The 12,303-nt window shown below is 40.9% G+C and overlaps 1 protein-coding gene across 1 annotated transcript in view; it reads right to left on the reverse strand.

The window, feature by feature from the left end:
* Positions 1–8,494: 8,494 nt before the first annotated feature.
* Positions 8,495–12,303, reverse strand: part of SLC25A26 (solute carrier family 25 (S-adenosylmethionine carrier), member 26) — a gene marked incomplete at both ends in the record, with an annotated part of 18,542 nt that continues 14,733 nt past the window's right edge. Inside the window, 2 exons of the mRNA XM_009873137.1 lie at positions 8,495–8,559; positions 9,760–9,864. Of these exons, the coding sequence (XP_009871439.1) occupies positions 8,495–8,559; positions 9,760–9,864 (170 nt within the window). The remainder of the gene's footprint in view (positions 8,560–9,759; positions 9,865–12,303) is intronic.

Consider the following 12,303-nt stretch of genomic DNA (forward strand, 5'->3'; position numbering starts at 1 on the left):
GTTGGGTTTGGGTGGAATATTTATGGTCAAATGAAGGCATGGTTTCAGCAGCCACGGTCTAGATTAAAATCAGTTTCCTCTCTCCTACATGCTTTAGTTACACTCCAACTTTGGCGGCCTAACTACAGACGAAAGATCGCGATCGCTACCATCTTCAGAAATCTGCACAAATGGTAATTCAAGGACCAAGGCTCCCACAGAACCAGCACCACTGAGAGGCATATTAACGGGGATACTCGCAAACCCCAATGTTTCTACTGAGGGTGTGGATGACAGATTCTTAGAACCAATGCTGGTGTGATTTAGGAGCAGGTTTTCCCCAGCTGCCTGTCTCCTCCTACTGCCAGGGTTCCTCACCCAGAAGCAGCTCCTATACATCAGACCCTCCTTTGAGCCCCAGCTCACAGCCCACTGCTTCCTGCTACTTTCAGCCAGAGAGCTGCTAATCCCCACAGGAGAAACAGGGGATTCTCCCAAACAAACCCCTAGAGCTCATGTGTCAACCTCTCTCAGAGCTCCCACCAACTGAACCATTTCAACAAGCTACAGAACACAAAACCAGCATCTTTCTGAAAACATCTTTTTTACACAAGAACAAACAAAACGACAGCCACCACTTAGTGGCTGGAGACCTGTAAGTGCTAAAGGCTCTCAGGCACTGCGGAGCTCAAGGGCGAGCAGAAGGCAGCCAGCCGGGGCGCCTGCTCCCGCGCCCACCCCGCTCCCCAGAGCTCCCCCCAGGCCCTCCGGTTCTGAAGGGCAGCTTCTGGCCAGAGCGGACACTCAGGTCTCCGGGTGATAAAGCAGAACTGCTGCTTGAGATAACATCATACAAGGAATCTTCGGGAAAAGCTTTCGATATTGGATTGCTGATTTTTTTAACTGTGCTTCTGGTCTTTAGCAGATGTGGAGAAACCAGGCAATAGCAGCCCAAATATGAAAACCAGATAAATGCTATTAATACTGACAGCAGCACGATTCTGCCAGTGGAAGTCTTCCAGTATAAAGATCAGGTTTTGGTCTACTTCAGGCAAGAATTTAATCCTTGAAAGACAGTCCTGTACTTTCAGAAAATTGCTAAATTGCTTGTTGTTCCAGACCAATCACATGTATTTATAGGACTAGTTGCTTCGGAGAGCCCAAGAGCCCTGGCATGGTATTACTAAACACAATACCGAATTCTACATGTACATGCATCCATATGTCTCCTTGTATAGATTTTTTTTTTTAATGTAAACAGATACACCATACACACGTATCTTTTTAGGGTTAGAGAATTACCTGCTTTAGCACAAACATACAGAAATTGCTTTACCCGTGAATGAAACATGATCTTCATCAGATACAGCCCAGCAACCCTTCAGCCATTGGCAGGATTCTTCTACAACTCGGTAAAACAGAAAATCTTGTCTCCCACTAAGAAGTACAGAAAGAATTTAGGCAGGCACTATACAGTTGTCTATAGTGGAATGTAGTTGTGGAATTTAAACTAAAAGCCACCACTGAGCCAAAAATTCCACAAAGTTTTGTTTAGTCCTTTTTTTCTTTTTTTTTTTTTCTCCTTTTAAGCAGTGGTAAGTGTCAAGGCCAGCCAAATTTTATGAAAGCAGGCACAACTGTCTAATCCTGTTAGAGATGTAGTGGCTTCCCCTGACTTCAGTACCTGCTATCAGGCTACAATGACTAGGAGATTCAAAGCTGTTCCATTAACTCTAGTATCTTTAGTTTGGCCTGGAAGACTTCAAAACGTTACTTACCCAGTGACAGTATCAGATAGCTTGCCTTTTCCTTTTTTTAAATACTCCTTATAATCACTTTTATTTGCGACTTACTATTTCACTATTTTAAGCCTTTTCGCTGTTTACAATGAGGACTTTACCTCTTGGTCCTCCCTTTTGTGACAGCACCACCTTCTCATCAGGGGATAAGATGTGTTCTTCATGAGAGATTTGCAACTACTTCTTGATCCTCTGTCACAGATAAAATTATTCACGTGGGGAAAAAAGAGTGAAGAAATTCATCCTCCACTGGGGAGAGCATGTGGAGCATGCTCTTCAAAGCACTGTGAAACATGTAAAAATCAAAAGGAACCAATGTGAAGAATGTAGTTTTTAGGTTATTTAAAATGTAAAACCAAAAAATAACAAAGAAGCCACACCACAAAATCCAAAGAAATAAAAATATCACAGCATGAAGAAATCCAGAAGTTAGGCATTTTCTTCTTCCCCAGTGTTACTACTGACCCACAAAACACACACTCACCCTCTGAGTGCTGCAGAAAACAATCACTTGCAAAAAATGCTTTAGTAGGCTGCTTAGGGAACGTACGGAAACAGCATCTCTATCTCAGGCACGCAGCAGAATACACTTCCTGCAAGACTCTGCTTGCACACACACTCCTTTGGAAAGAATCTGCATTATCAAAGCCGCTTGTCGCACACATAGTTTTCAAAGTGCTGCTTTCTGTTCAAAGACTGTGGATGCATGGCTGTAGTTTTCAAAATACAGAAACACTCTGTGTAGATTAAATTCTTCTCATCTGCAGATCCACTGACCTGTCAGACAGATGCAATAACTGCATGCTGCACTGGTAAACTGCAAATCGATGGCAGCAAGGATGGCTGCACTGTGCTTCTAACCAGTATATATGGATACTAGGCTGAGAAAGCAAGAGTGTTCAAGCAGAAAATCTGAGATGACTGCACATGTTTGATTAAAGAAAGTAAAAAAAGAAGGCAGCCCCCCCCCAAATTCAATACTGAATTTCCTTTAGGTCTCTGTCCACCTTGGCCAGTTTATTTGCCATTCAGGCATTTCACAAAACCTATTTCCCACAACCGGTGAATTAAAAAAACCAAGGTTATTTTGTGTTCTGTAAAAGTAATTTGTAAGTGCTTTTTGAGATCTCCATTTTCATTTCCAAGTACTATTCCAGTGTTTGCAAGGAGAAAGTAATGAGCACAACCTACAACAACAGAGGCCAGTTATCCCCTTTGTCCATTTATCAGTGTTCTCGGTCACAAGCTACAACGTGCTTGAGCCTTAGCCCTTATCCCTGTCTCCTGCTCCTACCCCACAAGAACCACCTTTAACCCTTTTACATCTCTCAAAATTAAAATCCCTTGAATATAGATATCTGGAAGGACACAAGAGTAAACAAGTGATACAAGAGCTGATATAACCCCAGTGACAGGCTTTCCAAGACAGAGTAGTGTTAAGGCGGGGGGGAAACAGAGAGTTACTTTTCAACTTTCCTCCCATTATCACATCACGTAACTTCTGCACAACTTTCCATGTGGCAGGGACTAGCTAGTTAATCCATTTTACAGTTCCTGTCCCTTTCATGAGACCATTGTGGCTTTATATGGAAACACTCAAGCCAAAGAAACTGGTTGATCAGCAAGGGGCAAAAACCCCACCGTTATAGATCCTGCCTGGCAAACTCCTGGTTAAACCTAACTTATGTAGAATTGCAAAATAAAATAAAGCCAGCTCAGTTTTTCAGAAGGTAATAAAAGACAGACACTGCATATATTTCATTAAGGAGGATGTTTAATTTTCAAATAATGTATTAAGTTAGTGTCCTGTTTGCCTATTTCTATCAACATCTGCTCTGCAATACATAGAGAGCAACAGAAGATAGAAGTTTTAATAATATTCTTTCTGTCCTACAGTAGAGGTAAATTTAAAAAAGAAACAAACCACCAAACCCTAACAGCTAGGAGAAGAGGGTATTTATATAAAGATGTCCTAACAAAAGAAAAGCATGCAAAACTACTTCTAGTGGATAAACAACATAGGCTCCCCCTTTGCAGGCTATTCCCTATCAAACCCAGCGCTCAGAGACCCCCTCTCTCCCTCCATCAGTCCACAGAGTCAGCATACCTCAGGTGGCTTTCCCATTCTTATATAAACCCTTCTCAGCATTCCTCGTTCAATGACCCTTTAGATTTAGGAAAATGCAGCAGGTGTGCCTCAAAGTCCCATTTTGCTGCTAGTTGCTTTAGATTCCCAAACCCAGTTACTAAGTCATTTAAAAAAGCAAGTGTTTTGCCAGTCTTTTTTCCTGCTAGCTCTGCTGCCCTGTGCTTTTGATACACACGTTCTAACAGGACACTAGTTCTGTAGCATCCACACAGCAAGCAGGAGACATTACTACTTCTTGGCTTTCTGAGTTTGGGAAGAGCCTGAATTTGTTCCCCGTTTATCACACTGCTGCCACTCATGAATGCATACTTTGAACTAGCTGCCTGTCTCCTTCCCAAAACTAATACAGCATGGAATGCTCTCTCCTTCTCAAGACAGCAGTAGCTGCCTTTAGCCACTTAGGGCTCCAATTCGCATACACTGAAGGGAAAACAAAACCAAAAAAACCCAACCAACAAAAAAAGCCAGCATCAAACACCAAAAAACCCAAACCAAAACCACCAAATCAAACCACAGCCTTGCTAATTTAAACTAGAACTCCCAAAAGCAACGACTCTGCTATCTCGCTGACAGCAGGATCAACAGCATGCTGTACAACACTGGGTCCAGATTTATATCAGTATTTTCTTTTAAATTCAGAGTTCTGAGATGGGTTCTGAAACAACGCTTGTGAGGAAAGCACTGATACCACCTGAACCCGAACAGAGGTCACCACAAGCAGAGAGTCCAAACTGGCTCAGAGAAGTCTACGCAGCAACACAGAGGACAAGTTTACTCAGAGCTCCCTGCACAGCACAGACTGGCATTTGAAAGCAATTCTCAGTCTCCTTTCAAGATGTTTGTGAATTATAAAGAACCAGTCCTCCTCCCTCCCCTTCATCTTCAAGGAAGAGTTTAATATTGATTTCAGCTCCCTTTAAATCTACTTCTGAGCTAGGGCCCAGTCTGTCTGCAATATTTTTTTTAAAGTGCCAAATCCGATTAAAAACCCACAGAACACCCACTCGGGATTGCTGCAAACTAGGGTAACTCCCAAGAGAAGGGACAGCACAGCTACCGCTGCACTGCTCGTGCGAAGCTGCAACCTGCACACAGACATGCAGAGGGCGAAGGAACTCCTGGTACAGTGAGTTACTGTACACAAGGAAACTAGACAAGGCATTTCCTTTTCTTTTGTGTTGTTTTCTCATTCATAATAATATCCTTTAAGACATCTGCTAGAGTCCTGTAACGTTAATGGAAATGGAAAAGCTCCAGGGAGAACTCAGGGGTTTCTCTCTTTTTCCCATGAAGTGAACATTATGGAATTTTAACAGATGTTCTACTTGGTCATAGTTAATAAAGTGAATTATGCAGGAATTAAAAATCTGGCTCAGCAGCAGAACTGCGTTCCCATTAAGAAACTCTAGAGGTTTTACAGTGGATTTATAGTCTGCTTCTGCCTTGTTATAAGATGGCTGGAGATTTTACAAATGCATTTGTCTCTGTTGTGGAAAACATGAAGAAATTTACCTGTTCATTGACTGTTCTTAGTAGTATGATCTAGTTTCCACACCAATGCACTGGTACACTACAACTACAGGAAAGGACAATTCTCACTTGGATTTGTTTTGGAAATGACATCACAGGAATTCCACCTAATTTCACGGCTTCCAGTTTCTGCCATTTATTTAAAATCTCATTCAGCAATTAACACTGTACTCCCACTTCACACGTTATCACGGAAGTTCTCCTCTTGGCGCACGGATGTCTCTCTTGGGCTACTGCTGCCACCAGAACGTTGCACCAGACATCCCTTCCCTGTCAGTTTTAGGATTAGTTCAGTGAAGCTACATCAAAGGAAGACATAAAGACCACAATGTAACGGAGATGTGAGAGAAGAGACACCAAAAAGGAGGTACTTGAAAGAGTCAGAGCCAAAACTTCCAAGCACTGAGGTTCAGTCAAAATTATTTCCAAAAGCATTACACATTTAGCCATCTTCCTCCTCTTCTAAAATTCATCTGTACAGAAAGTATTCTGATGAGAAGATGAAGGGGATAAATGAAAAAGGGAGACTGAAAATGAAGGATGAAACAACTACCTCACACCAGAAGAAGCAGCACAGCAGCTAATGCAAATTACATGGACTAGAATAAGGATGTCTTGAGAAGATCTACTATGCTGTAGTAAAAATAAAGGTTTTAACATTGCACACCCTTAAGAAATAATTAGACTAATTTTCGCTTAAGTCCAAGCCATTGGCAATTGGATCTTTGTCCAGGCTCTGAAACCTGCTTTATGCAATACACAAAATCTTATCCCGATACAACAGCTAAAATTAAACTTTCTTAAATTCTAGCCACTGCAAAATACCATCATCTGAAAAGCATCAATATTCCCAGCCTCTTCCAATTATTTTTTTAAATGAGAAATTATGCACTGAAGCCCCTCTATCCAAACAATGTCAGCTCTAACTAAAAAAACAGCCTTGTGTAAGTAAATAACTAAAGCACATCAACAAATTCTCTAAGTAGAAAAGTCAGCCAAAATTAACTATCAGTGTATACAGGCTATGCAGCTACCTGGAGGTGTCCCATAATGAATTAATAGAGATTTTTATCTGAAAATAAATACTTTCCCTGAAGGAAGAAGTTTACATAAGGAGAAGGGAAAAATACCAAGATTAAATGCCAGGCTTGCAACAGTTCCAGCTGAAGGTTCGAAAAGCTGTTCTCAACAGAAGCGGACATTGCTTTGTAATATTTAGCGTCAGAAAAATGCAATGGTCTTAGCAGCGGTAAATTCAAAGGTTTGGTTTTTTTTCTTTAAACCATCACCTACAATTTGTTTCATTCTGAAGAGAGAGCACGTTTCATTTAGTAATCATTTATTTCTCATTCTATTGGACAGATTCTCCCAAAAAGCAATCCTTCAACTGAGATCAGTTCTGAAGGATCTTTTATGAATATACATAATGGAGAGAACTCCCATTAAATTTCCAACAAAGCGCTGCCATTTTGAGTAAACAAAGTTATCTCAGCAGGGTCATACACTATGCCATGAAGATGGTCTGCCAATTAATTACCACCCTGACATACGTCAAAACAAATTTTAAGGAGGATAGCATCCAGTAGTAATCCTGTGTTTTATCTACCTGTTAGTATGCAAAATCTGTATTCAATGGGATCTAAATTTATTCATTTATTCAGAACCCCTCAGAGAAATCAAAATGATTTGTTGGCCTTTTTTGCCCGTCTCCAAATGAAATCCGAGTGAATAACATGCGTTTAGTGAGCCAGAAAATAAGTACAGGATGAAGCTATGGTGGGGGTTACGTTTCAGAAAAGCACGTGTCATCTCTGCACAAATAACTAATTCTTTTTAAACACTCAAAACTGCTAAAATAGACTCAGTGCATTATCATCTGTAAGCACTTCAAGGAACACTAAATTTAGTATTTCTTATTTTAGGTAATATCCATCTTTATTCTGTAATTGTAACAAGAGCTGGCTAACAGAACTGTCCTAAAAACAGTTTTCAGCACTAAGAAAGACTTTTAAAAGCAGAGCAACTGAATGAAGTCTTAGAAAGCCCCTGCAATCAGCTTTATTATCGAGGGCAACACAGCCAACAGATCCGATTCTGTGTTTTAAAAACAAAAGAGGCAAAGATCCAAAACTCAGTTGAGTTACATAAGGAGAAGACAAGTCCACACATTATCATATCAGCCACAGCAAGCAGAGAACCTTTCCTGGCCAATGGCTGTTGTGTTCTCATGGGAATCAAGTCTCATCTCTCTATCTGGTACAGCCTCTGCTCCGTCAGAAGACAATCTCCTGGGATCCGATTCTGAAACCATTTTAGACTCGGAATTCATCAGTATGTTTTTCTACTTTTTTTATAATCTGCGCTCAGTTCACATAGCATATCAAAAGCTATGTTTATGAAAAGATTTTCGTTTAGGAACTATTTTCTGCCAAGCAGGCCAAAATATTTTTACTTCCACTTTTTTTTTTCTGGCAGTGAAGCACTTCTGAGTTAGAGTTGAGTGATGCCATATCACATCTACTGACTGGATGACTGAATGCATTTCTTTCACACATTTAAAAAAAAAAAAAGGAAGAGCACAAATCTCCCTAAATACAGATGATAGGTAATCTATTGGCATCTGCTGACAAATGTATTCAAAGGAAGCCTAAAAACGTCTGCGCCAAACTTGGCCTGATGCCACCAGTTCACCACTGTTGGCACACATACTTTACATCACACAACTGTAAGACTTGAAGAAGTTTCCAGTACTTGGTTTTATGCCTTTCATTTTGTTCACATATACATTTTCATCCTTTTACGATTTGGTAGCAACAGAGCCGAGAGGCAGGATGGTAGACAACTTTCTGCATGTATCATAGGTTTTCTTAGTGCACATTATCAGCGTTCTGTTTAAATTACTAGTAACCTACCTCAAACACACTAGGATTTAGAGCTTATGGTTGAGGCAATTGATCTCAGCTGTACTGCTATCACTTGTTAGAAAACAAAGTGAGACAAAGGAATCAATTTTAAATTAAAAAAAGAGAAAGAAGACAGAGACAAGTGTTTTACCTCTCGTAATACTGTGCTTTTATAACCCCGATAAAGTCCTTGAATACCCTGTAAAGCAACAAAAGAAAGCATCAGCTATAAGGAATTAGTTTGCCAAAGACACAATTTATTGGTGATTACAAAGCAAGCATTATCGAGTGTCAGACCTGAACTTCTTGCAAACTGACTACATTGATTACAACATTGTACAGTGTATTCCATGATTTACAATGCTGAAGGTTTTTATGTTCATTTCAAAGATCATTTAATCATTGTTCAGAATAATCAGTGACAGAGAAAAAAATAAACCTTACAGTTAAAAGAGCAAGAAGGTGCAGAAACACAGTACTTGAAACTCTACCTGCCCAGTATTTTGGTCTAGAACTATCCACCACCCCATAAATATTTTGAAACTACTCCTCTTCTGTTTAAATAGTCCATGCAAAAGTTGCAGGATGACAGCTTTCTATGTCCACCTTCTTAGCCTTGATTCAGAGCTTTTAGCAAGACACAGGTTTTGTACTTTCAACCAGCCAGTAACATTCAAAACAATTAAAATTCAATTTTCTAAGTGTATAGAAAATTATGTTTAATATCTTATAGGATAATTTATTCCAGTGTTTGGCAAGTCTTATGGTTCTCTGGTCAGCTACAAAGAAGGGGAAAAACATATGGTTTTGAGAGCACCAGCTTTTAGAGTAGAATGACCAAGTCACACAAAGAACAAAGTTCTAGCAACCTCTTGTGCGGGGCTGTCACAACAGTTCTACAAGAGAGTAAAATCAAGTGGATCTTCCTTTTCCTGGCTTTCACAGACAGAAATGCATATAATATTTTACCCTGCACTGTTTTCCGGAGTCCCTTTCTCTTACGGAGTACAGTTTGAAAAACATCCCTTAGGAGACTCAGTAAAAACAGTGGTCAACAGGTTTTGACAGGTAGGAGCAGTATAACTACTGAAAAGATGAAAAAATCCTCTTATTTTTTCAAATTTCTCTTATTTTCAGAGCCTCTCTGAAATGGTGCCATTAGGAAATCTCCTCTAAAGCCTGCTTCAAAAAATGGAAACCACTCGGCAAGCTCTAGATACAGAGACTCGATGTTCTGTTGCCCCAGACAAAGACTGTTTGCACAAATAAGGCAGACGGAAAAGTGCTGGGAGAGCACAGAAGAGGAATAAAGTTGTAGAAATGCTTCTGGACGGGCACGTACGGCACTGAGAGGGAAGAATGAAGAATGGACGTCTTTGAAGTTTTGCCCTGAACTCACCTCATGATACAAGGTGCGGGAGAGAATCTGGAGGGTACTCGAGGAAGGAGAAACCTGGGCCCTTTGCTTGACAACCTCAGCTGGAACCCGTATGAGGCACGCCACCTGCAAAAGAACCGTACAGTCAGAGAGCAACTCTTATTGCTGCCTTATTCTTCAAATAACGGACACATCTGGAGATTATTCCAAGTACAGAAACCTGGGAAATGAGGAAATAATTTTTGTAACTCTTTGTGCTGAACTTAAAAGCTGTTTATGAGCAGCCTACGAATTTCTTCCGAGAGCTATGTACCTTCTCAACATAAAATTGTACTAACAGAAAAAAGGAAGTATCCTTAAAATTTTTCACTTTCAAACCAGAAGCAGATTTTGGCCGGTAAAATCACTGATGAAATCCAAATTTTGAAGCCATCCTGTCTTTAGGCAGCCACGGGAATTTACCCCCTCCACTTTCAGAGATCTAAACTTAAGATTCAGGATTGAACAAAAAACTTCTTTGCTAGGTAGTTCCTTTGTGCCCCCTAGTGACTGCCCGCAAAAGACACTCTGGTTAGCTTTAGAGGCACACGATGTATTCAAGGTTTACCTTAAAACACACATCGGATTTTATTCCAGGTGAAGCGTCGTATTGTTTCTTTCCTACACAATGAATTTACCAGGCAAGAAAGGCCCCTGGAACTGGATGTAATAATGTGGCTGCCACCACAACGCTCCAGCTTTTCAGAAAAAGACAGGCTTGGCCTCAAAATGTTCTGCCACTTCAGCTTCAGGTAGCAGTAAAGCTGGCATGGACATAAATGCAAGGAAAGAGGATCCTGAAGTGTCAAAGAAAAGTCTCTCATCTCTCTAGAAAATGCCTGTTTATCAGCACTTAAACTTTTAAGAAGAGTTTGCTCTCAGGTGGCCCCAGGGATGGGGCAGTGCTGGGACTGGTGACAAAACACTGGAGGCATAGGGGCCTTTGCCAGGTTTTTAACCTTCCTCAATCCCATCCTGGGCTGGGCTCAAGAACACACCGTGGTTCCTAGACATAAAGGTGAGTACTTCAAGTCAAGAGCAACCTGGGTGAAAGCTGTCCAACTGAAGCGGCAAACCAAGGTGCTATCTCAGAAACCCACACGTGCCAAAGAAAGCTCAGGAATTCACTGCCAGACAGCACAGAAACAGTAACCTGAGTGGTCACTGGTGGGTGAGATACAAGGCTTAAGTTTCATTTTCACAAAGAGACCAAGAAAAAGTCTGTTATCCTGTTACATTCCTACAAGTTTACCAGACAACAATATCCAAAAGTCATTACAAACAGATCTAACTCCGCATGCTCTTCAATTCTCAGGGTCAAAAATAACAAGTGACCCCAATCTGTCAGGAAAATAAGAACTGTCAAGTTTTTTGATAGTTCAGCATAAATATTTATAGAACTTCATGCTTCATAACGCTCCATGTCCTTATATTAGCTTTTTATTCCTTAAAAATATGGAGGCAGGAGGAAAGCTTTAAAAAGGCTCGGATGAAAACAATCTAGTCAATCAAGACCAGACAAAGAGAGCAGCGTGGCTTCCTGACATCTGGGGTGCTGCAGTTTTGGCAGGAGAAGGGTGGCTACAAAGCAACGTCTCCATTTCCCCCAGACTACTTGGGGTGCATTTCATTTCAAATTAACTTTGATGTCTCTCCCATTTGAATTTGCGCTTACAAGGGAGTCTGCGGCTGCACAAGAACAAACCCGGTAATTACATTGTGCTGTTATGAAAGGAAATAAAGGCCCGTGTCACCCGGGCTTGCGTCGTCAGATTGGCTCCATAGGGCACTTTTGGTACTAAAAAAAAGCCATGAGCTGCAACTGCCAACGTCGGACTGAAACGGTGACATTTTCACTGTGCACCTGACTTTACAGCGTGTTACTCTATTTGTTCCTACATGTGTACCTTGCTAACAATAACAATCCAAGCAGTCTTTTGATGTCAAGCACGTGTCTCTAAAGGGAAGCGTGCGAGATGAATTTCACACATATCTTATTAGTCCCCAAGGTTAAAAAAAAAAAAAAAAAAAAAAAAAGCAACAAGAAATGGGAGAATACATTTGGAAACAATTAGGGTGCATAAAAGGACACAACGCACATCTCCACAGTTTGCTTTCTTAGTTAAATGTTCAAGCAGCACCAGTACGATAACACTGCGCTAAGAGAATTTACACTTAAATTTTCAAACATCTGAAAGCTATAAGCAAACCTTATGAGCAAGTGTGAAAGTTATAACTGTGCAGCTCTGCAGTAACTGTCCATGGATATGCTTTTACGTGCATCTACTACCAGACAAACAGATGTGGAAGACAGACAATAATGTGACCTCACACAGTGGGAGCCCATTCACCTCCCTAATCACCAAGATCCCATGAAGAAATTGTTTTTTAATCTCTTGGCTGTTCACACAGATGTAGCCCATTGCTTGCTACAGAAGAGCACAATGCAGCCTGGCAAACTCAGGCCACTCCTGGTGCACCCCACTGGTTTGGGGGGTGACCCTGTGACGGATTAGCTCCCTGCTG

Source organism: Apaloderma vittatum, unplaced genomic scaffold (genome assembly GCF_000703405.1).
Source record: "Apaloderma vittatum isolate BGI_N311 unplaced genomic scaffold, ASM70340v1 scaffold24717, whole genome shotgun sequence".
Classification (NCBI taxonomy): domain Eukaryota; kingdom Metazoa; phylum Chordata; class Aves; order Trogoniformes; family Trogonidae; genus Apaloderma; species Apaloderma vittatum.